This window comes from Chaetura pelagica, unplaced genomic scaffold (assembly GCF_000747805.2).
Source record: "Chaetura pelagica isolate M959 unplaced genomic scaffold, ChaPel_1.0 scaffold147, whole genome shotgun sequence".
NCBI lineage: Eukaryota > Metazoa > Chordata > Aves > Apodiformes > Apodidae > Chaetura > Chaetura pelagica.
In genome coordinates this window covers 5,597,431-5,623,948 of record NW_009954194.1, presented here as the reverse complement: position 1 = coordinate 5,623,948, position 26,518 = coordinate 5,597,431, and the positions used below count along the sequence as shown (strand labels likewise).

Below are 26,518 nucleotides of genomic sequence, written 5' to 3'. Positions count from 1 at the left end.
TCACAGGGATCTATATTTTGATTATGTGGTATTCAGTGGTTTCTTTTTTTTTCTTGATAATGTGCAGAATGGTTTTGAGGTGCATGTTGCTGCTACATTGCTTTCTCTTTCAGCCTGAAAATATGGGCCAATATGAAATGGACCAGGAGGCGACCTGGGGGATGAAAGGTACCTTTCAATATCATTTCTGCTCCTAAGTTTGTTTGCTTTGAGGATGCTTGTTAACATATTGCCATAAAGGTTACTGTTCTGAGGTTTTCCCATAGTTCATGTAATAATGCCTAGACAGAGTCCCAGCCCAGTGTCATATTTATCACAGAGAATCTTCTTTTTATCTAAGCAAACTCAAAAAATCTGACTGAAGTCCTGCATCTTAAAGTGATGCAACCAGGCTGAGTCAATCCTGGTATCCTCAATATATGGCAACAGCCTCTGCTGGTGGTCTCATACCAAAGAGAGAAAGAAATTTAAAATAATCACTAATTCAAGACATATCTAATAATAAAGAAAAATAAATTTAAAAGCCCATTGTGCTTCTTTTTTGTCCTACAGTGTAGTTAAAAAGTACAGAATTCAAATAGCAGAATTGATTTGCATTCATCTTTTTGTTACAGTTTAAGTGAACTGTGAACTTAATATGAAACTTGGTTTGAAAAGTTCAAAAGAGCTGAGTAATGTAGGAACTCTTGGAGAAGAGCAGGATTTTCTTTCCAAGACATTTAATCTCATTCAAAAAATCCTACTCTGATGCTCCACTTCATGCCTGTGTGTTGATACAAATCTTGTGTTTGAATAGTTTGAAGTACAGATTTTAAAACTTATGTCTGACATAATTTCAGACCATAAAAAGGTCTGTGAGAACATACTGACTATACTGGTTGCATTTAATCAGCAATTGAATAGGTGACCTTGTGGTAGTCATACTATATATAGTCTTATACTGACCTAACTAGAATACGTCTGCTAGTTTAGATCCAGGAGTCATGGTCCCCATGTCCCCAGTTCCTCCTTTCTTCACTATTGATATTCCCAGTGCAGTCAGTCTAAGTGCAGGATAGTGGTATCTTGGAACATTGTATTAACTCAGTGATTTTTACATGTTTTCCCAAACTGACATCCCTGTAATAATCTGTATATTTTAAGTATTTTCAATAAAGAAAAATAAGGACATGACTTTTGGGTGAGAGATTAACTTAACTCTGCACAAAAGCCTCCTGTAAGAAGACATTCTCAATTTTGCCAGACACTGACTGTGTAAACCAATGGCATCAGGAAATGGATTTTCAATAATAAGCCTTTGATTTCAAGGACTATTGCTTCAGTAATAAGACAGTGCTATAGGCATTCAGAGCACAGGGGTCAAATGCTTAGTATGCATGAGTTATCCATGCGAGAAGTGTAGTAGCATAACAAATTGCTGATGTACCTCAATGTTCATTGCTTTGATGCCAAAAGAAGCCTATAAATTCTAAACTGTGAACCTGTTCTCATTCTCTTGCAGAATACAAGGTAAGAAGGGCTTTTGCAACACTGGAAGAACACTCAGATTCAGCACTTCCTAGCAAGGTTACATGTGTCCTTTTTGTTTTATTTTATGTTGTTATTTTTTTGTCCCAGTGAAATACTCATTAAATCAGGATGCAAGTGTGTACCATATAAATTAGTAAGTTCCCACACTGTCATTTCCACACATCAGAATCAGATTTGCCTGGAGTTCATCTACTCTTGTTTTTTCAACAGATTTATCCTTATGAAACACTTATTGTAACAAACCGAGTTCGTGTGAAATTGCCGAAGGATGTGGACAGGACCAGGCTGGAGGTAGGAATGATGTTTGCTTGATGGTCTTGCATATCTGTCTTGTTTGTTTATCATCTATTCCTGTGCCCAAGTAATAGCAATGAAAGAAGAGAGGAATAACGTTACATATTTTAATTGAAAACACTACCATGCAGGCAGTTTAACTAAAAAAGAAGAGCTAAAAACATACCAAATGTCTGATCAAATGGTGTTTTACAAAGATCTGATCAAACCCATCAGCTTCAGAGGATTATACAGGATATTGAAAGTTAGAATGGAGCAGATGGAAACTTGTGTTTTGTTTTTTTTTTAAATCTTACAAAAAAACCTCTCCTACAATAACCTCAGTATTATAAAAAAGCTCCATTTATCCTGAAAATACATGGACCAATGTTTCTAGTCCATTATCTTATTCAGCCTCCCATTTCGCTATGTAATCCATGATTGCTTTGCTATAGATTTGCTCCAGCATCCACCTCTGTTGAAGAGTAGGAGTATAAGCTTAAGACATGCAGTTATAATTTATCATAAGGGAAAACTTTGTTTCTAAACACCACATCCTGAAGTTAATGAGGCTGATTTTTTGGACTGAGTAATGACAGTACTGAATAAAGACTCCCTAAATTATTTAACTAATGTATCTTTGTGTAAATTGCTATCAAGAAGAAGAGATAGTTCAATAAAAATTATGTGATTAAAAATGTTGGACCTTTGGGAAGATCTATGTTTAAATAAAAGTATTGTATTTTTAACTTTATAATGTGATGAGAGAAGAAGAAAGAAAATTTAATCTTAAAGCAAAAAAAAAAAAAAAAAGAAGAAGAACTATGAAGTAACACAACGTTCCTCATTAAAGATAAAGTTTAAAAAAAAGAAATCTCTTACCAAATTCTTCTACATGTTTTGGAAATTATGTATGTTCTTAAATAGTTCAATGTGCGTGTTGCTTGATTACCTGGCAAGTGGGATTGATTTGATTGAAAGGAAAAAAAGCCTGGAGTATAGCAAAGGATGATAGCAATAATAAAAAGCATAATGAGTCCAGAAGAAGGATCAGGGAGTTGAAGGGATACTGATCTGGACACATCCTATAAAGGAGTCATTTTTATATATATATATATATATATTTATACACACACACACATATATATGTCTGTGTATTAAAGAAAAGAGTTTTCTTTTAAGACATCAGGCTGGTCTGAATAGCAAATGCAGCTCCAAATTGCTTTTTCAAGACAACATACAATTTGTTTTGGATGGATCGTGCCTGTCCTGGCTGCCATTATCCATAAGTCGTACGCTGTCCTCAGCTGGGATCTCTGTTTGTTTAACATGGGAGTCGCTCAGGCTGCCTCACACCAGGTGCAGCCCAGTGCCTGATGGCTCAAGGAGCCCGACCACTTCAAAGATCTCCCAGAGGTTTGCAAAAAGAACAACAAACAAGATCTGCTTCAAACCTGCACAAGGAAAGCGATAAGGGGAGCGGGCTGATCCTGCTGGTTGCTGCGCTATGTTAGACATGTGAGTCTGCAGGAAGGATTCCTTTGGAGACCATTTTACATTTATTAGAGATTGGTAGTGTTTTAAACAATTAAAGAGGCAGTGTTTTAATAGGATTATAACTACTGGAAAAACAGAGGCAGCAGCTCATCTACACGTTGAAACCATGTGCAGAGCTGAGTGACAGGCACAAACTGTTGCCTTCCCTGCCAGCCTCTCCCCCTCCTCCCTCTGCCTTCCTTCTGCCTTGCAAAATTGCTGGAAATATGTGGCTTTGAATAGAAAAGCAGTTTATCATTATTTCCTCCTGTGGTAGAAGAAGAAGATTGTAACTTGGTTGCTGAATCCGTTCATCAGATTTCAGAGCTGGGAAGGACCCAAAGGAGTCTGATACTGTGTGAGTTTATAGGTTTGCACAGGAACAGACCAGGATTAGACACCCACACTGTCTGGTAGTAGAGGAGCCACTTAGCCTGTCTTCATATCTCCAGGTTTTGGGGGCAATACTCAGAATACTGGAAGTAGGTATTCAGGTTAGAATTCACCTTTTCTTGAGTGCCATTTCACATTCACTGGAGGATATGATTCAGTGCTCACAGATCTCTAGGAAGCATGGGCTCTCTCCAACCAGAATGGATTTCTGGTTGATTTTCTGTTTTCATCCTGCACAGCCCGTGTCACTCCTGAAAGGGCTGGATTGTGCCTACAGAAATGGGAAAGGTGGTAGCAGTCATGTATTATCCAAACTGTAAAGTGATTCTCTTGGAAAATCTGCCAAGAAAACATCCATGTTCTAACATTCCAGTTTTGTTACAGTCACAGAATTACAGAATGTCCTTGGCTGGAAGAGCCCTCCAAGATCATCCAGTCCAGCCCTAGACCTAACAGCACAAGCTCACCACTAGACCATGTCCCTAAGCACCAGGTCCACATGCTGTTTAAATGCATCCAGAGATGGTGACTGCACCGCTTCCCTGGGCAATCTATTCCAATGCCTGACAACCCTTTTGGTGAAAAATGCTTCCTAATGTCTCACCTAAACCTCCCCTGGCACAGCTTGCATACATTCCCTCTGGTCCTATCACACATCACCAGGGAGAAGAGGCTGTCCTCCTCATCACTCCAACCTCTTTTCAGGTAGTTGTAAAGAGCAATGAGGTCTCCCCTCAGCCTCATCTTCTCCAGACTAAACAACCCCAGCTCCCTCAGCCACTCCTCATAGGGCTTATGTCAGTTCTGTGGGCTGGAAACTCACTTTGCTCTTGCTGCAAATCAGAGCAAGCTTCTGGCTGTTGACAGCCAACTGGTGGTGCCAGTGAAAGGGTACCTAGAATCCTTGTGGTCTATATCAACTATCAAACCTGAAAGCAGTCTAACTGTGTCCTGTATCGTTAGATTATATCACATGTGATGGTTCTGATTTCCTGGTCTACGTAGGAGCAATAGGGTGACTAAATCCACATGAGCTAGAATTAACAGCTCTCTTGCAAGTTGGTTTGAAGCAGGCTCCTGAGTTTGTAGTGAACTTGGAATGAGTCGGCAAAGATGTCATGGAAAATGTGCTGTTGTTTGTCTTGGATTCTCTCTTCCAAGGGAAGTCTCCTACATTGACTGTTCCTGTATTGAAAAGTGAACTCAAGTGAATGGTATTAGCTCCTTGGGTCAAATGAAGGGAGACTGTAATGAATGCCTCAGCTAATGATCAAGGGCCACAGGAGGGTGGGGTTTTAATGGGTGGAAGTGTTTTCCTAACTGCTCCCATTGTGAGTATTTTTTAGATTACACTGTTGTGTAAGAAATATATTTTAAGCATTATACAAAATATTTTCTAGTAAAAATGCATATTTTCCTAAGCCCCAGAGATATCTAAAGATTAGGAAGGCTCAACTGGTAATAAATGCATTCAAATAACAGGAATTCCTTCTTCAAAAGCACATTTATCTAAGTGTAGAAACATTGAGCATGTTTTTGTTTGTGTGTTCTAACCCAGCAGTGAGGCAGAAGTGAAGCCACTTCCTTGTGCTCCTCCAGGAGATGTTTATGCCAACAGTGAATTAATACATGCAACATTGAGAAGTGGTTGGAACAAATGACCTGCTGATTGTAAAATATGTTATTGGCACTCTGACTTTTGAATGAATACCCTGGAACTTTGTTTAGTATAAACATTAAAAATGCAAGGAATTTACACTAGATAAGGATGTGTCCCAGGCATATTGTTTTTAGAAGTTTCTCTAACACAGTGAGGCTTGTTTTAGCAGTAAATGAACAAAGCAGCAGTTTGTGAGCTATTCTAATGGGAAATGGTGAAGAGCAAGTTAACTCAGGTAATTACAAAGCAGTAGGACAGAAGTGGATTGTACATTCTGGGTGATGAAGAGGAACTGCATCCTCTCCACATCTGCAGGTGACACAGACTGGGGAGGACAGTAGTTGGTGCTCTGCTGAGCAAAGTCTCTCTTCAGAGGGACGTGGCCAGGCTAAAGGAATGGATCGACAGGGACTTAATGTTCAACACAGGTAGATCCAGATTCCTGCACTTGTGACAGAACAGCACCATTCATCAGCACAAGAGCGGAGGAACAGCTCTGCAGAAAAGTACCTGATGGTCCTCATGGAGAACAAGCTGAACATGAGGCAGCAGCTCACTTTTGCAGTAATGGGGTTATAGAGGAAAACACACCCTTCTCAGAAGTAGGCACTAGAGGGCCAAGAGGCAATGGTCACAAGTTGCAGGAGGGGAAAATCACATTTAGATGTAAGGGAAAAATTCCTCGCTGAGAAAGTAGTGCACTGGAGCAGGTTGTCCAAGAGGCTGTGGAGTGTCCATCCCTGGAGGCCTGCAAAGCTCAGCTGGATAAAGCCTTGAGAAATGTGGTCTAATTTGAAAGATGGACCCACATGGAAGGCCTCCACAAGTTCCTGCTTTGCTTATGTTGATATATTCTGTGAAGACAAAGCCTTAACATAGCATAATTACAAAATAGGATTATTTGGTGCTTTTGTTGCAATAGCATTTGAAAAAATACAACATATTTTTTGGTCTATCTTGCAACATTTTATCAAAAGGATCATTTTATCATTGACAACCTCTTTTCACTTGTGCCCTCTGATAGGACAAGGGGCAATGGGGATTCAAACTTGAGCACAGGAAGTTCAACCTCAACGTGAGGACAAACTTCTTAACTGTGAGGGTTACAGAGCACTGGAACAGGCTCCCCAGAGAGGTTGTGGAGTCTCCTTCTCTGGTGGCTTTCAAGACCTGTCTGGATGCCCCTCTGAGAGATCTACCCTAGTGGGTTTTTTTTGGTCCTGCTCTGGCAGGGCGGTTGGACTCAATGATCTTCGGAGGTCCCTTCCAACCCCTAATATTCTGTGATTCTGTGATTATGCAGGGGCTTAAATGTAAGTGTCCTGGAGCAAACTTCCCTCTGTTGGACAACTTAAGTACAGAGTTTTCAGGGCCTAAGGCCTTTGGATGGTACGCATTAGCACATTCCTTAACCACTGGTTTCCCAATGGTGTTCCACAAGTTCTGTGTTGTTTTTTTTTTTTCCAAAGAAAGTTGGGCTTATGAACACTTTTGAAAATCTTGATACTTCTTTTAGGTACTTGAATACCTTTTATGATTAGGTCTTGAGCTCCTGAAAGCATGCACTTGATACTTTTTTCTTAGATTAGATATTGTTTCCCTGTTGTTCAGTCACAGCAACGTGATTCAGTACTTGCAAATCCAAATTGATGGTTCATGCGCAGCTGCAAAGATTTTTGGGGTTTTTTTCCTCCTGAACTTGCTTCTATCACAGAGGATAAGATTTCTTTTGTGGTCAGAGGGTTCTGAAAGCCAACACAGAGTCTTTCATTTGGAAACCATGTTTTCATTTGATTTTCTTATCTTAATGTATCTTAGTGTCTTTAGCCTTTTCTTTTGAATACCAGGGAGTTAAAAGCATTATTCATTCATGCCTAACGAATACAGTAGAAAGTATATTGTTCCACTTTTGTTTGAGCCTGTTCATTATTTGTTTAACAAGGACACACTGAAACAATTGCTAAGAAAAAAAACTCTGGTATGTCAAGTAGCAAACCTTCATCTGCCACCTTGTTCTCTTGTAAACAGAAATGAGAGATTTAAACCTGGGTGCAGCCTTGTTTGAACAGAGCACTCACATTAATTCAAACATGCTTTTCCTCCTCAAATTGCTTGTCTGGATTTGTTTTAAGGATTACATTTTTTCCACTAGTTTTTATTCAACAGTCACCCTGGGTTCTAGCCATTTGGGCTGCAACCATTTTAGGACCGGTTTTCAGTAACTGAGCCTGAATTTATAACAGCCTCAGCTCCTAGATGCCATTCATACAAAGAATATTGTGTGTCCCACCTCCTTGGGAACTCAGATGGAGAAAATCAGAGCAAAACTGGAATTCTGTGTGTTTTAACATAGAGAAGTGCGGTTTGTAGTTTGGGGCTGAATTTGAGGCTATGGGCTCACTTCTTGATGAAGATTATAACCTGAAATAAAAAAGCTCGGGTCACTGACTTCAGGGGAACTTTGTGCTGTTTAATTTGCACAACACTTGTGTGGTGTTTCTTGTTCTAGGCACATGCTTGTGTTGTGATCACTGCTGGATGTCTATGTCAGTTTTCAAATCCCTTACAAAAAGAGTCACTGTAAAATGAAAATGGTACCTACAAAGGCTAACTCCTGTCAGAGTGGAAGCACTGTGGGAGTGAACAGGGATTAGATGTGGAGCATTCATATTATGGATGCACTGAAGTGGAAACTAAGGAAAATTTGCTTTAAGGTATTTTGTACCTAAAGCAAATTAGTAAAAAAAAAAAATTGTGTTGACTCCAGCGTATTTTTTTGGATCAGGCCCAAAGACCATAGACATGCCACCTGAAAACAGAACTCTGAGCCCCAGCTGTGAGTCTGGGAGAAGTATCCAAACAAGTGCTAGTGCTCACCTCCACGGACACACAATAAATAACTTCATAAATAATAAATAAATAAATAACTACAATGTAATAGTAATCTGCCTCTTAAGGTAAAACTGCACTTGCATGCCTTACATTTTTGAAACTCAAGATTCTCTATATTTTAATATTTCATTATGGGTTCATACATTTTGTTTTAATTATGATTTATTTTCTTACTTATATAACATTTTAACCAGCAGTCTGTTGAAGGCAATTACTTATGTAACTCTCAGTATGAAAAGGCTCATTTGATTGAATGACAGAACAATGGCACAGGTTATTCCCAGAGATCTTCTTGTGTGTACTTTTCTGTAGGTAGTATTTTGATATCCCTGAGTGAAATACTCTTATCTTTTCAGCTCCTTGAATAATTACTTAGCTAGGGAAACTATTGGATGCACAGTGCTACTACAGAGTATTTTCATACATTTCAGAGTATTTATGATATTTCATAAGAGGTTATATTGTAAGTACCCCACAGTAGTAGTGCTGAGTGGAATGCAGCTTCTCTGAAGCTTCATGATACCCTGAGATACTAAACGAGAGATATCCACAGGTCCAGGAGCCTTGTATGGATGCATGAGTTTGCATCAGCAGGGGAGAGAGTTTTAGACTCCCTTCTTCACTGCTTCCGTTGCACTGCTTATCCTGGGAGCCTTTTTGGGGACCCACATTGCTATGTGGAAGCATAGAGAGGTGGGTGCAACACACCTCCTGCCATGGGCTGGGTTGCACAAATGCTCCAGCTGTTCAGTGTTGTGACTAAGTGCTCTAATCTTACCTAACCACAACTGTAGTGCCTATTGCCTCATCCGCTGATCAATGGAGTTGCTCTAGTTATCTTTTTATACCTTTTGAAGTTCATTACCTGGCAACTCATGCCACTGTTTAACGTTCCCTCCCCTATCAAGTAATTACTTAATGATTTGAAATATTTATTGAGCATGAAGCGTAATTACTCCATAGATGAGCATAAAATTCAATACTCCCTTGGAAGTGTGGCACATGGCTAATTGCAAAGCTGTAATTAGCCATGCAATAGTATTAGAAGAAACCTTTGAAAAGCCTGCTGAGCCCCAGCAGTGCAATAGAGAGAAGGGTGAAGAGGGCAAACTGTGCAAAAGCAAAATGATGATTCAAAATTCAGTAGATTAGAGAGAAAATTTTCCTGAAAATTATAATTAGGCATCCAAAAGTAACATTTGGGATAACATTGAGAGGCACAGGAGAAGGGAAGGGGGTAGTGGAGAAAAACTGGAGAAGGGAGGAGACTATTTTTGGTCCAAATGTATTCAGTTGAGATACTTTTAACATTCTCATCAATACAAGGAAAGACTACATCCCACTAGGAAAATCCTCTCCACTAACTACCCCACAAAGCTAAGGTCAAGTTATAGATGAATTTTGTCTTGCCTGTGGATAAATATTCCCCAGTAAATCCCAGTTTACTTTAACTGCTTTGCATTTTGAAGACTCTGGAATATGATACTGTAGTTTTTACTTCTGAATTTTGTGGATCAGAGGTTGGAAGTGTTACAAGGACTCTGAACAAAATTAATTGAAGTAGACAACTACTTAAAATTACACTCTATAAAAAAAGAGTGCACAGAGTGCATATTTAGAGAGACTAGCTGAAAGATTGTCTGTTGATTCAAGCAGGGGCAATGTAATGCTCAGCTGTCATTTCCTATAGCATAAGAGAAAGAAAGCAAAAGAGAAACAAACCCGAGGTTTTAACTGACCTCTAGGAATTAGGACTTTGATTTTTCCTGTCTTCAACTCACCACCTCTTGCCATCCACTGTTTTGGTTTATTGGTTCAGTATTGACTCATGAGAAGTTTGATATCTTCTGAATTTCCAACATCAGCAGGTTTTCACTTGAGGACTCCCATCCAATTACTGACACAGGATAAATACACATATGCAGCATGACCTGTTCACAGCTTCCTCCAGTATGGATCTAGGTTAATTGCAATTTTCCCTTCCTGTGACTTATTCACACTAATGTCATGTTCCTAAGTATTAGTTTTGAAGATCTCCAAATTTCATTAGAAATACAATTATTCTTGAGGAAAAGAAATCTTATTGAATTAAATAAACATTATAACTCTATTTAGAATGATTAGTGGCCTTTTAGCAGGCCACAGAAAAATAGAGAGAAGCCTCATTAATTTACAGCTAAAAGCATCACTTCTTTCTGAGATAACACTGTGGAGCAAGTGTTTGATCCTGCAATTAATTACTTTTGTTCTGAGAGACTCAAAAATGAGCACATATCTGCACTACTCATTTTAATGATTGTGTTCTGTAGAGCATGAGAATTTTCCATTAAAGTGATTGCATTGCAGTAGGGAGGTTTAGCTTGGCCTTTGCTTAGTTCTATACATCTTAAAAAGAAACATTTGCATTTTAATTCTTATGTTGTGCATGTGTATGTTTTTGGGGCAATAGGTGCATAATTACAGCAAGGTGTGGTGACCCTTCTTACACAGCTCTGTGTCATATAGGTAACATCCAGGTGAGGAATTCCAGCACTCCATTCTCATGCAAACTGACATGAAATGCTGTCCAGAACAAAAGGCTGAGCTCTGTTGACTCTACAAACCTCAGATTAATACAGTTTTATCAAGATGATGTGGTTGTCCTTTCTAGTGTGATGATTTCCTAAATATATCCTAAAATGCTGATGTTCTGATGCTGCAAGCTCCAGTAGAGCAGTCTTTTTAGTGAAGAATCATCTTTAACATATTTACCTTATCTTTTGGCAGGGCTTTCACGCAGCCCCATCTTAACATCAGCATGCAGCTTCCAAAGTGAGCTCACTGAATTGCAGTCAGTTCAGAGTGTGGGCAGAAGGGGACCTTAATCTGGTCCTCTGTGCTCTCCTCAGTGTCTGCAGTGTGCCCCGCTTTGCTGTTGGTGCAGAGCGGAGAAGCAGATTGAGTTAAGCTGCCTGAATATGGCCAAATTGTCACAAAGGGAGTTAGGCATCGGTTACTAGCACGCTGTAAAACACCCAGACTTCCTCTGTAAACAAGGCCAACACTAGTAAAATACAGCAGTGACTGTTACTTTTACTAATAAATTGGGACATTCATTTAATGGCCCAATGATGCACTGTTAACATAGCTAGATATTTTAAGCTGATCCAATCCTAAAGAAATGAGGGAAATAATGAAATAATATTCTTGGCCTTGCAAAGCATAGCTTTACACACACATCTTCTCTCATACCTCAAAGTGAATATCCTCCCTGTCCCTTGTGCATAGTTTTCAATTACCTTTCTTTTGTTTGATTAATGAGACAAGGTAACACTGCAATTAAGACAAATTAACATTCTAATAGCTGAGAAGAAAGATAAATCAATCAAAGATTTCTTAGTAGTGCATTTTCTCTGCCTTTGGGAAGAGCTCTAAGTCTTAAAGCTATAAGGTTTATGAAAGTCCCAACAATAGAGCAGACAAAATTTAATATCACACATACAAGGAAAAAGGATGAACATAAATTTCCCACACTATTCCCATGGTGTTTAGACCCTTCAAATATTTGTAGACGTTTACCATCTTTTCCCTTAGTCATCATTTGGCTAAGTTTATACATACTTAGGCCTTTTAATCTTTCCTCATAAATCACACTGTGCAACCCATTATTACTTTTGTTACTTTTATCTGAAGTTTTGCCAGTGTGATGACATCTTTCTGGGATCAAGGTCTCCTCCAAAATTTGCAGACAGAACTGTAATCATTGCTGCTTCTAGGGTCAGTCCCAAAGCTAGAGTTCATGATGTCTAAGAAGTGATGGTAAGAATTTCTGAGATGCTTGAAAAACAGTGGGAATTATGCTGCATTGGGCACATACTGGTGTCCTCAGGGAGGGTTCAGATCAAAGGGGATGTGTTCTCTTCTACTAGAATTAATTTTGCATGTGATGCATTGATGGAGTAAGAAACTTAGCTAATACTGCAGTCTGGTTGTTAGTCTTTGAGATGAAGGGCAGTATGTGGAGGAAAAATTAGAGCAAAGAAACTCTCTAGTGGAAAGGGAGGTGGAAATAAGTGAGCTTGTGTTTTCCCATCTCAGTCTCTGCTACTGCATGTCTGGACTGGAAACTCTCAACTGCTTTTGAACCAGGAAGCACCAACTGAGAACTGCTGTGAGGGAAAAAAAAAAACAGTGCTGGTGTAAAATAAAACTTCAGTATAATTAGAAAATGAGTGCATGTGAGGAATGAAGATGATGTCATCTGGATAGTATTAGAGGAGCAGAGCAAACATCTAAGTCCCGCTGCCTTGGATGGATGGATGCAGACTGAGAGCTCACTAAGCCTGAGGGCAAAGCAAAATGATAAATGGTAAAGTACAGCCTTGGAGAGGAAAGAGGGAATTTCAGAGCTTGAACTGACATAGGTGGCAGGCTTTGTCCGGAGGTTAAGCGTAATGAGTGCTTTGACACCCTTGCAGAAAAGGCCTGAGGCCTGATGTAGGGAGGCTGATTCTCCCTCCATTGACCTTCAGTATTGAAACAGATCTGATGAGACCACAGCAATTTCTGGGAAGAAGTGTTATAATTTACCTTAAAGAAAAAAACACCTATGAAAACCTTGCTTTAAAATTTTTACATTTCCTATAGTTTTGGGTGGTTGGCAAGGGAGGGGGTTTCCTGCAGGGTGTAAGATTCTTATTTTCTCTTTGAGAATGAACCGCAGTTTGTCACTGCTCTCTCCAGACTAAGGGGACATCTCAAATTTTATTCACAATCTAGAAAGCAAAATCAAGCAAAATATAACACACTTTGCTTATCCAGACTTCTTTTTCAATCCCAGAATTTATAGACATGTTCCTTGGTGTGAGAATTTGCTGAAGCTAAGCTTGATCACATTTGTCCACAGGATTACCAGGAAAATAAGGAGAAAAAAAACAGCAATGCAAGGACAAGTTACTTTTTCTTTCCAAAGCCAGCAGAATTAAATTCTGTCAGTGAGATTGTTTCTAAAATACATTGTCAGATGTTGCTCATTTCCATGTGAAACAGGATCTCCTTTGCCAAGTATGCATGGCGTGTTTGTTCCGTGCTATGCATAGTGCTTATGGTGGGTTGCTGTCATTGGTCAAATGAAAAATGAAGGCTCAGTTTGAAACTCTTAGTCACTGTTGTTCTGAATATGTGGAATCTCAAGGGAGGAAAACCGAGACTGTCCTTTTTTAAGAAACCACAAGGGCCCATGATGACCATTTAAGGTAATTAAATGTAGTAATTTCTTAGAAACCATTTCATTAATTTTCCTTGAGTAACTTACACCACAAAGATAAATGCATTATTAATAAATAGAAAGTAAAATTTTGCTTTAAAATTTGTCCAAAAAGTAGCGTTTAAGATATGCCAGTGGGGCATGGAACTCAAGAGTGAGTGATGTGGAATAAATAGCATTTTTGAGCCTTCTCCAAGTGATCAGGACACTGAACTCAGGCTTCTCACCTCCTGGGAAGTCCTGCAACCAGGAGGCAGTAAGATGAAAGTAGAAGGCCAATGTCTTTCCTGTGAAATAACACAGTTGTCTAATGTATGATGAGCTTGATTCTGCTGCGTGAGTCATGTCCAAATGTTTCCTCTGGTTAGCAGCTTTGGGGAACCTCATTTCTGGTGGAAAATGGTGCTTAAGCAGGTAGTGAGGGGCTCAGGATGGAGCTGCTGGGGTGTGCCTGGAAGGAGAGCTGTGCCTTGGGAACTTAAAGTCAAAATGTTGGTTGGGGAGGAGAGGGCTAGATTGCGGGGACAGCTCCATTTTCCTCTCTCTTTTTCTTAATATTAAATAATGAAAACATCAAATAGAAGTGTAGGTCTTGGCATTTAAAAAAAACCTTTATCCAACTTGGACTTCTGATATGAGTCTATCCTCATGGATAAACACAGTTGGGGTTTAAAAATGTAGCAGTGTGTTCTCTCCTTTGTTACAAGGCTGCTATTAGTGGACCAGTGTGGTGTCCACCACTCTCATTAAAGAACAAGGCAAAGCAAATTCAACTCTGAAATTACATTGTTATCAATCCTTTTAAAGTCCTGGAATAGCTTAAATTTGTCTTGCCACGCTCTATCATCAAGCACCATGTATAAACATATCTTCTTCCGGAAGACCACAGCTTCTGCTCAGCTGGAACTGTGTTGAAAAGATTTTATTATTTTTTTTTCAAAAGTCACTACTGCCATCAATCATTTCATTTCTCAGCTACTCTGAGCTGATTTGGTTTTGATGCAGTCTTTTCCAGAACTAATTTAAATGCAAATTCTAATACATTATTTTGTGCCGTGTTTTAAAGGTTAGGAAGGGCAGAAATGTTTGTGTGCACAGAAGAGCTTAATGATACCTTTTGTATTTTCATTTTCAAGAGGCACTTGTCCCCTGAAGAGTTCCAGGAAGTCTTCAAAATGAGCATTGAGGAATTTGATCGTCTGGCACTTTGGAAGCGGAATGACCTGAAGAAAAAGGCCCTGCTTTTCTAGCCCCTCCCAGATAAAATATGTGCTTAATCAAAACAAAAATAGTCTCGCCAGAACTATCACATGCACTTGCTGTTGAACCATTGTCCAGCTTCATTGTGTTAGTATGTGTTGCGGGAAACAGGGCAGATTAGATGGCAACGTGTTGGTATACAGAGAATTTGCTAATCTTGCCTGACCAGATGGTTTTGTCAGTAACTCCTGGTCCTAACCAGTTTACAACATGCAAAAAATCTAGCTTTAAATGTATTGTTGCTTGCAGTTACTGCTTGATGCGAATGGAAGGAAGAGAAAAAGTGTAGCTGTGACAAAGGAAATGCATCCAACATTTTCTTCCATTAAGTTTGACAACACAATTTTTACTAAATTAAGTCAATAATGAATATAGAACTCTCCAGTGGAGGATCACATGCTATTAAAAATATGGTAAAAACCAAAGAAAAGCATGTCCACAAGCAGTTATTGCAGTTGTTTATGTGTGGTACTTTTTAAGAATTAAAGCAAAATAAATAAATAAATAAATGGAAGCACCTTAATTCTACTTCTTATACTTAAGACACAGTCTACTCTCTAAAAGATCCTATTTGTCTAGAAGATAATTAGCTATCTTTAATTACAAGAGTAGAGTTTTTATTTTATTAAGAATATATTGTGACATAAAGCAGTTATAATGATGAAAATGCCTACAGACCTACTTAAAATTGTAGTCCCATTCATCAGGAAAACTGAAGCCTTATAGAAAACTGGTTTAAGAGTGTTTGTGCCAGTTAACTGTGTTTTCCTACTGGTTTGGGGTGTTTGGAGAACTTATTTTTTTTACATTTCATGCTGATAAAAATGCACCATGTAATCTTAATTATGTGTAGATAGATATATCTATCTATAAAGTAATCATTTTCATGAGTATATGTTCTAAGTAAACACATTCTTCCTCCACTTTTTGGCTTTACACCGTAGCCATGAGAACGGTGATGGCAACTGGTAGGTGTGGAAAAGGAACAGTTCAGCATGAAATGTAACAAAAAAAGCTTGGTGTGCTCTATCAATAATACATCCAATTATAATCAAATACATAAAGCCCTCATGCATTAATATTTGCATGTTTCTATACAAATAAAATTTTAAAAAACAACCTATGTGATACTGGTGCAGTACCTTGAATCTATCTTAAATAAGAAGCAAAGCTAACAAAATCTGTTTGATATGAGCGTTAGACCTTAATATCTCTTCCAGCTGACAGACTGTATTAAATTTAATAATTTCATATGGTCAGAAGAATGGTTGCTGACAAAGAATGTTTTAAAGTGAGTTGCTAGTTTTGTGTGATACTAAAAGAGCATTACAACAAGTACATTTTTCAGCCATGTGTCAGTATTCTGCATTTTTACTGCCTTGAATGTTTGTAACTCACTTCCTACTTCACTATGTCTTTTTGCATTTCCTTAGAGTAACTGGTTAATATATGCACTAAAACACACTGTTTCAACTGATCCAGTATTGGAAAAACCTTAGCATTGAACATGCCTTCTTCCAACTAACTTTCGAAATCCATGCTGTTGGAAATAAATATTTTCTCATGACCTAAATGTTTTGTCTGATTATACAAATGTTTAAAAAATTCATTAAAACAAACACATAACTAAATGGCTTTGTTAATGTGTGTATAACTTTTAGATTGCACTGCTGCTCTGGGTAGGGTCTTCCCATGGTATTATTGTAAATAATATGTGATTTGCCTTGTTTTTGCTCAGTGAGGAGAGCATGAGGGGTACCTCTGAATGTCAGGTTACTGTACAGTTGGTTATGATTTTAAAAATCCATCTAGCAAGTGGCACATCTTATCAAGCAAAAGGTGCTTCACTGGTGATGTTCAGTGAACAGAACCATTACCCAGCATTAATTGAGAGCTCCTGATCACCTGTAAACTGCATCCATAATGCTCTTCAATCTCAAAATAGTTTGTTATATTTTGCTTACTTGTGAAAACTGGCAGTGTACTCTAAGGGGCCAATTTAAAACATGATCAGTAAGGTCCATTAGTACTATGAACATCTAAATCCAGGAGAACAATTAGTTGGAGAATTATGACAAGTAATTTTGACATTGGTGAAGAGAAGAGCAAATATACTGGTGCAGATCAGGTTGAGTATGGATCTTCATAAATAATTTGAAAATTTCTTAACCACGACAGCTATTGTATGGGTGTAGGATTCAACCTATGCTACAAGGAAAATATTCATTACTAAGTAACTTGTGATCAACAGCTTCATGCTGCTGTTGTGCAGAAGTATTGTGGATGACAGGTGAGAGCATGAGAGCTCTGCTTGAACCATTTATGCTCTTTGGTGCCAGTTAGTTTGTTATAACATCAACAGCCTTAAGAGTATCTGCTGAAGATCCTTGTCCTAGCTGAACAATTCTTGTTTTACATATACCCATGGCAGGTCCTAGACCACGTTACTGAATCACTTTCAAGCCATTAGGATGGTACTTTGAGTTCCACAGAGCTCACAAAATGCCTCAGCACAGGAATTATTTGTGTTCATTATATTATGCACCAAACAGGCATGTATTTGATGCCAAACACACAAAAATGTTTTAGAAGACAGTCAGTTTATCAACTTACATTCCTACTACCAGCCAAAACCAAAAAGGAATTTTGGCTTCCATGCACAAAACCCTTGCTGACATTAGATGAACAAGTACTCTTGTGTGCCCTTCTTACTTGATTTTTCCTGAAGGTTTGAAATGGTCTGTAGATGTCTGTTCTGTGGAAAGGTGGCGTAACTCAGTAAGCTGCTCTGGTTTTCAGATGATACATGTCAATGTATCACTCTGTATTTAAAGCATCTACTGTCAGATGGTGTAGGGACCTTCTTAGTTATGCTTTCTAACCTAGCTAAATTCTCATTTACAGTATGATATTGTATGCTGGATTTGGCACTGACCAAATACACCAGTGTAAAATGGCCATAAAGTGAGTAGTGTGGTAATTCATTTCACTGCTTAGTTTTCTGTACATCACGTAAACTCTGTAAACCAGAACATACCAGAACATGTCATGTCCTCTGGCATACCAGAGGATATGACATTTCTGTTTCTGAAATTTATTATGGTTTGCTCATTTAAACACTGAAAATTGAAATTTTACACGTGTAGTCTTCTTTCAGGAACTTTAGGAGTGTCTTATTAAATGTGAATAGAGTAACATGTGCATAATCAATGTTCTGGTTTATTTCTAGAGTTCCATATGCTAATCTTTAATGGCATTATGAGATGGAAAATGCATTTCAGAGTAATTAGATACATCTTTGCCAAAATATTCCATCAGATAGTGTGGTCCAGCATTGGCAGTAACTGAGAGGCTTGACAAATCATCAGCTGTTTTTCAGATAATGCTCCATCGGGTTACTAGCATACAGTTCCATAGTCTTGTTTTCAAGGAAATGCTGCCTTTTCACCATTTTGGGAAGTATGGCTATGGCTGTTCAGGATCACTGTAGCTCTTGAAGGAACCTATTTTAACATCGATACAAGAAGAATGAGAATTCTGACAGATTTCATTTTCCTGCTTGGGTCTGAAGTGTATGTCTCAGCTGTTCATGACAACCCTGATGTATGACCTAATTCTCAGCTCATGTATTTTAAAGAAGGCATGTCTCAAGCACAGCAATGAAAGAGCCAACTTATTTCATCATCATAGTCTTTGAGACAAAGGAACACATGGATTTTTGTGGCTGCTGAGGAATATCTGACCAACAATTCCAGATAGGAAGCCAGGCATGCCAGATAACGATTATAACTGTCTGAGAAGGCTGGACATTTTTGTCTGACCTTCTGCTATTTCTTTTCCTTGTGGTTCAGGGAAGAACAAAAAAGATACAGTTTAGAGCAGGAGAGATGCCTTTTCTTACATTCCTCATTTTGATGAGGAACCATCTATTTAACATTTCCCAAGTGTGACTATGCCAGACCATGAATTTTGTTATGAATTCACAGAGGTGAGATCCCAGGCACTGCCATCAGTGTGGCACATGGGCTCTAGGGTGGCCTTACGTTCTCTTGTCCCTTTGACTCATATGTGAGGAAAGGCTTAAGCTTCTTAAGTTCTAGACCCTTTACAAATGTGTTTAGTTGATAGCTAACAGGCATAGCTACCGTTTTTCAGATATCTTGAACATCTGAAAAGAAAAAGACAAATGTTTTAATATCACAATGGCAGGCTGCAACCCTCTTGTACCTGTAAAATTATACAGGAGACTTGCATTTCCTCATATGCAGGACGCTCTGAGGTATGGCCAAATCCTCACAGGCTCATGGGAGGCTTAGGCTTTTGGAGCGTTTGTATCCCTTCTCACTTTTTCCATTCTCTGAAAAGCCATGTTAGAAAAGGTGATACTCAGTAAAAATGCATGCCTTAGAGCCACCTCAATTGTTTACTTCTCTGGTAACGAAGCACACACAGCAAGTTGAAGTTTGCTGGGTTGTTGCAGCTGGTTATTCTCACAACCACTGTATCTCTGAGTTACAGCTGAGAGAAGTAAGCTGTTTTTTGATCTTCTAAGCACTCTTACTTGTGTGATTTCACACGTTTTCTTCCTACCACTGAGTGTTTGACATCTTAACTACTATGCATGTGGGCATTTGTAAGTACAGAGGTTCTGTGTTTGGGGTTTTTTTTAAGTGGTTGAACAAATCTCTGCAGCAGTCAGGCAGTTTGAACCAGCCAGTTGTCCTCCCATGCCAGCTGCCCAACAGCAGATCTGTAAGAGACCAAAACCAGACAAAAGCAGTATGTCCCACATGCCTAAATGGATAATGATTCAAGGCTTTAGGGAAGAGATTTACTGTCTCAGCTGTGATGTGTTTTCTACTTGGTAGAAGTCTGGATATCCTTGATCTCTTTTTCTGAATCTTGTTACATTTGTATCCTGAATGATTTGCTATTGACCTTTTTCTCTGCTTGCTATAATACATTCCTGTATTGCATCCTGTAATTTCTTTCTCCCCTAAAAATTGTGATGTTTTCAATTTCTATTGAGATTAAAACTTGTCTTTGCCCTTAACAGTTCTCCTGCAAGCTCCTCTCAGCCCATTGTACCTTGTATGTAAGAGTTGCTTTAACAAAGGTATTGCAGTATTTCCTTTGTGTTCACTGTGTTATGTCAAACATTATAACTTTTTTTTTTTTTTTTTTTTTTTTTACAGTAAAAGAAGAAAGGTAAGAATGACTGACTTTTTAAATACCAGTGTAACTTATGCTGAAGCCCTTCTAGAACTGTTTTCACTGTTACAATCTGTTAGTTTTGTGGGGTTTTTGCCCCCAAGTGGACATGTTTCAGAACTCTGACATAAGTAATCTATGCTTTTTTCTATTAACTGATAATTAAACAGGTAACATGAACAATTGAAGTTGCTAGTGGTCATCTGAATTTTTCAAGTTCTTTGGCCTGAAATAATTCAGTTGTGGAACCAGGTTAATACTCTTAGTGATACCTGACAATTTTACAAGTTAGACTTGACTTAAAAAAAATTTATAAAAAATCAAATATCTGGAAAACAGACACTTCAGGCTCCCCAGTTTTTGACAGCTTTATAGTAGACATTTTTAATCTCCCAGCTACCTTTTGATAGATGGCAGTGCCTGCAGGACTTTATGAGTCACTGTATAAGCATCAGATCATTCAAATTGCATATTTTACCTTATTTTTTTTTATTTTTTTTTTTCTCAGTGTAATAACAGGTTATTTTTATAGTGCAATACAAATTAGAAAATAATCAAAGGCTGCTGAAATAATGTATTCAATTTTAAATTACACAGAAGAGAATATAAATACCTAATAGAAGCTGAAATGTATCTCTTTTTTAAATAGGAGCTAACATTAAAGGGTTCTACAGAACGCACTTCTGTTACCATTAAGTGGCAGGACTCTGCTGCCATAGGTTATTATGAGGTGCTGAATTTCAATGCACTTTCCTCCAGGGTCTAAAATGTTTTTTAATATATTCTATAAAAATATAAATATCAGAGTATGTTCTTTCAAATTTATATTTTCTTTATACCTCTGAAATAGACTCACATATAAATTAATATATTCTGGGTCTTCCACACTCATTAATAAAATGAGTATTTCTATACTAATATCAGGTTTGCAGCACTGCTGTTACTCTGAAATTAAAAGTTTTTATGTACATTTTCTTCAACCATATCTTGCCTACTAAAACATGGTGAAACATCTAATGTAACAAATTCAGCAAGAAATAAAGAGGCCTAATACTTGCAAAACAAACCTTATATCTACAGCACCAGACCTTGGTTTCCCAACACTGTACAGAAGGCAAGCATTGAAATAGCTCGTGCCTGACCATAAATAAGGTATTTTTCTTTTAAAATCCTTCTAATTCACTGGCTTAAGTGGAAATATTGGAAAGGATTTTTGGAGCAGAAAAAGTATGACTTTGTTACTTGTAAAAGTATCAGTAAAAGCAAACCTGGCCAAGAGTAAGGAAATTACTCATGTAAAAAAGTGACATTGTATCACAGTGAGTCAACTCCAGAGCAAATAAGGTGTAAGTAAGAAGTAACTTGAAGAGACTTTTCCTGTGTTTACATGTGTTTCTGTAAGAAAAACTGTAAAGTAATGCACAAGTGGAACAGCAGTGGGTTTTATCTGAATAGCTGAGATTTGCAGCAGTATTACCCAGGCATTGTTTTAACAGATGATAAATGTAAGAACTGGCTGTTCCCTGATCTTGATGATAAAGGAAAAGGAATGTATAGATTTTTCTTACATTGTTGAACAATGCAGGGGGGAAAAAGGCAGGGAAGGGCTGAGATTCCACTTTTGGCCTAATATTGCTTGAATTCAAAGAAACCAGGGGCAAGACGTTGAGATTTACTGGAATTCTTCTCCCCATGTGTTCAACCTTAATATAAAAATAATGAGACTAGGATATATTTTTAAAAAACTTGTATTACCCAAAGGTAGAGCTACTTTTCAGTGATTCTGGGGAGTTAATATGCAACTAATAAAAGGATGTTAGCTCAGCATTTTGAAAATGTCAGGCTCTAAATGCTAAGCCCTCTGAAATCACTGTCAGTCTTACCTGCACAAGACTGCAAAGGTCATATAGAAATTCTACTAAAACTGAAATCACAAGGAGGGATTGTTTGTTGATCTTTAGCTCAAACAGAAGAGTATGAATGGGAAGTAACCATTTTTGGCTACACATGAAGATTCTATAGAGTGTATATCATCTTTTTGTGCGTATTCCTGCCTGATTCAAAATTGGTTAGTGGAACAAAGAACCTAACTTAAGATATTGTACATCTCAGTAAAAAGAAGATATCTGCAAATAGTTTTCTACACAGGAGGAAGACCTGTCTGTGTAGAGAGTAAAGAGGAGGCCATGCATTCTATAGAAGCTGCATCATCCCTCTTCTTGAAGTTTGAATAATGCACACTTCTTCAAATTTGCTTTCTGCAGAAAGGTGAATGGTATTTCTAGAAAAGTAAGCTTTACATTTATAAGTCCTTTTTGGAAACATAAATACTCAGCACTGTGAAGTTCCTGAAACATGATTTAAAAGTATCTGTAAAATACTGGTTTTCCCTAGTGAACCTGGAAAGCATGTGGGACTCAAACCAAAACTAATTGTTGAAGAGATACTTCAAAAAATACTCTTCAAACAAACAAACACAAAAAAGCTTGAAAGATGCTGAGTTTTGCAACAAAAAATAATGAATTCTGCAATAACAGTATCACAGCATGTGATAATGAAGGAAAAAAAAAAAAACACAACCCTTTATCAAACTGAATGCTGTGAGTATAAGATATTTATTCTCAGTTTGCAAATGCCTCAAGTGTCTGAGGCAGCTGTAGCAACACTGATATGTCTTCCTTACAGAAGAACCACAATTTCAAAGCAGTAGAAGATTTTTATTCTAAAAAGCTGTAACTTGCCTTTTGTTTTTGAAATCCTGCCTTCATTCTGGTTTACTGAAGAGAGTGGCAATTACTGTAATATCACTCCATCTCCTGAGAATCCCAGATTGTGCCATATTTTTGCCTGCTTTTCACTATTCCCTAAGACCATCCGTTTCCCCCATGCCAACATGATGCAAGGGCAGGAGATGGACACAGCAGGAGGCAGCTGCAGCAAGACTGGCTCCAGGGAGCCCTGGTCTCCCCTGCCCAACACACCAGGGTCTTCTGCATTGTGTAGATCTGGTCTCTACATGAAGTTAATGTTTTGACAATGGTAGGGGGTTTTATGTCTGCTCAAGTCACAAAAATCCTTGAAAAAAAACCCAAAGAGGGAGATTGTGTTGATAGCCTTTCTGGTACCAAATGACAAGAACATAACAACTCTTTCCTACAGCTATGATTTCACTTTAAGACACTGAAAAAAATAACCCACCCCACATTCTTGTAGAAACATCTTGAAAGGCCCTACTGAAAATTATTGAGCAGACTTTCAGGGGATGCCAAACATCTCTTACATCATCCAATAGCTTTTCTTATACTTGTTTTCTCACCAGCATGTTGCTGAAGTTTTGGGGCCTCTTAAACTAAGGACTTGTCTGCTAATGGACTCAGTCCAAGACAGATTTGAAGTGGAATTGAGAGTATCTTTAAAAACTGACCCATACTTTTAAATGCTTAAAGGACTGTTTTCCTGCCTTTTTACATTATTTAACTGAGCCAAATCTAAATTGCTTGGAGTTCTTTACAAGACATAAATCACAACAAATGGTTGGTGATTTTTTTTTTTTTTGTGCCTGTGTTTCTCAGATTTCATTCAATGTTGATTTTCCAAGGGGAAAAAATATCTTAAAACATGCATAATAACTCTTTTAAGCACATCCTAAAGATAATAAATATGGCCTGTCATTGTCATGACTTTTCTCCTTCAACACTCTGGAGATTATCTGATGGTTAAAGTCCTAGTCTTGTAAACAGCTATATTTGGGTACATTACTGCTGGGACTGCTTGATTATTTTTCTTATTTTTCTCTGATTTTTTTTTTTTTTTTTTTTTTTTTTTTTGTGATAACCAGTACTAAGAAGATTATAGAAAGATAAGGACATTTGTATCGCTAAGTTTCATTGAGTCATGCCTAAAACTTGTGAAGTTACCCTTGATAGAGCGGAGATTTATTGTGAATTATTGAGAACTAAGACAATATTTGAAACACTGCATGGATGATTGGTCTTAAAGCAAGAAGACACTTTGTCAGACATGGAATATATGTGTTTCAAATGTGGAGATTTATACAAAATTGTCTTCTACTACTTTGTGCTATAAAGTGATTGTTTTCAAGAAGTTTATTGGGTGCAAAGTATGACGTACACTTATTGTGAACCACAGCTCTCCTATTAATGATGTGACTTCCATTTCCATGCAAGAAACTCCTTAGCAATCGATGTATTTTGATCAAACTGTGTTTGTGGTGAGTTATAAGCTGTTCCTTTTAATTCTGTAAAATATATTTTGTATTTAAATAGTGTCACTAAGACTCATGGGAAAGAAATTCACTGCATCACTAAGGTTTAGTTTGCAGCTGCAGCAGCTTACAGAATGTATATGGCCAAACTCAGAACTGGGGGGGAGGGAGGATGCCATTTCAAAATGCAGCTTTGTGAAAACTAAGAATTTGGATTGAAGAAAAGTTGCTTTGACTCCTTCAGCTGTAGAGAGTTTTAGAGCTTTTTCTCTGTCTTCAAAGAGAACTGTTTTGAGCTGTCTGATGTTTGTCTTTGTGATGGGTGGCCTGTTCTTTGGTCCCTATGGAGTTACCACCAGAAGACAGAGTCCTTGGCAATCAGTCCAACAGCCAAAGGACAAACTCCTTGTTATCTCACTTTCTCATCTGGCATAGGATGTAAAGTGCTTATTTTCTTGCCTGTCTTGTGAGATCACTTTCTCATCTTTGTTTCTTTGCTGATCAGCTTCCTGACATCTTCAGGACATTTCTATAGAAGAAATACTCTGCAGTGCTGCAGAACCAAGCACCCTGTTTGTAGACTGCAGAAGAGCCATGCAATGTTTTAGGGCAGGCAGAGGCTATGCACTGAAGTGTTACTTAATGTAATGTGGGCATTAAAATTTATCAAACCAGATGCAGTAAAGCCACCAAATCCTTGAAGTGCTCACTGCAAGCATAGAAATCAGTGGTGCTATGCCCAGATTACACTGCATGGGCTGGAGCAGCCAAGAGCTGTGCTTTTACAGCAAACTTTTGGATCATTCCCTGTAGCGATCATGTTTTACAGGTCATGATACAAATCAAGTAGCTCAAAGACAGCAGTAGCTGAAAGCAATTAAACTGTGGAGAAGAGGAGCTATGGTTTAATTTTTCAAGGCAGACTAAGCCCTTTAGTATTGCCAAAAAAATCAGTATTTATAACTACTCCAAACCCTACTCTTGCCAGTTCTCAGCAAGCAGAATGAAAAAAGGCAGGTAGGAGCAGGCTGCTGCTGTCAGAAGAGCTCATCTAGTAGACAAGTCCTTCCCTGTCCATACCCAAAGGCATACACGAAAGAGAACAGCTGAAAGTGAGATTTTAGGCTAAAAAATTTGTCCTGACATGGTTGGGCTGTGAATTCAGTACTTGTGGTTTAGTCTGCAGAGATCTCATGGATATTCTAGCTGGCCACACAGTGTAAATGCAGAACAGGTAGAATTTTTCCTGGTTGAACCTGTTACTTTGGGTGTCACCCTACTGGAATGACTGAGAATGATGAAAGAGGACAGACCACACTAAACATAGCCAGATCAACTAAATCTTATTCACCAAAATTGAAGATGCTTTATGAGTTGTATACTCTAATATGTACAACCTAAACTACAAGCTTGTACAGAATGATGAATTTGCATGAAGAATGCTAAACAAATAATTTTCACAAGAGCAAATTTGTGCATCCAACTGTTATAGTTGAAGTAAAAAAAAAAATAATAAAAAAATATGATTTAACACACAGCTTGACTAAACATGAAGAAATATTGTTGCTTTAACCAGTGTTCTTCCCTTATTAACACTCCTCTGGTCTCACTTTTCCAATTTCTTTATGGACACAGAAGAAAATAAATACATTAACTTGTCAAAGTTGGAACATGTTTTACCCACCTTTTCCTTATGCAAGTTTGCACTGGTTCAGCCTGCAGTTTTGTTAGAAACTGAACCCTGCTTTAAGCTGTCAGAGAGCACTTCTAATCAGTACAAACTTTATTCAACAAGAACACTCCAGCTGTACACTCTTGATTTAAATCTGGCGTGTATTGAGCCAAAGTAAGACAACAGAACCCCGTTTTAAATCATTGTTGGGTCTGTGCATGATTTTACACCATTTTAACCAAAGGGCTTAAATCGGGACTTCAGCTGAATACGAACATGCTCAGTGTGCTCCAGTTCCTCGCTTTGTGTTGTTCCCCCACAGCTGGATGCCAGAGTGACAGCCTCTCCTGGGCATCAATGGGAAGGGGATGGGCTGCCCTAGAGCTCCAGTGATGACATCGCAATATTTCAGCATTTTCCCGGGGAAAAAGCCTCCATCCACCATGGGTGCTTTCCTCAGGGGTAGGAAGCCCCTGTTCGAGCCGCCAGCAGTTGCCTCGCGGAGGGGGCCCTAGGGCTCACCCTCTGTCCAGGGGGACACACCTGCCCTCCTTCCTGCCCTACATCTGGGGGCTGCCGCACCCCCGATCCCCCCGGGGGTGCCGTGGGGCCGCGCCCCCC

General features: G+C 38.4%; 1 protein-coding gene across 1 annotated transcript in view; it reads left to right on the top strand.

The window, feature by feature from the left end:
• ABLIM2 (actin binding LIM protein family, member 2) overlaps positions 1-14,779 on the top strand; it is an 86,769-nt gene extending 71,990 nt beyond the window's left edge. Inside the window, exons 16-19 of the mRNA XM_010003121.1 lie at positions 114-168; positions 1,502-1,509; positions 1,741-1,821; positions 14,666-14,779. Of these exons, the coding sequence (XP_010001423.1) occupies positions 114-168; positions 1,502-1,509; positions 1,741-1,821; positions 14,666-14,779 (258 nt within the window). The remainder of the gene's footprint in view (positions 1-113; positions 169-1,501; positions 1,510-1,740; positions 1,822-14,665) is intronic.
• The last annotated feature ends 11,739 nt before the right edge of the window (positions 14,780-26,518 follow it).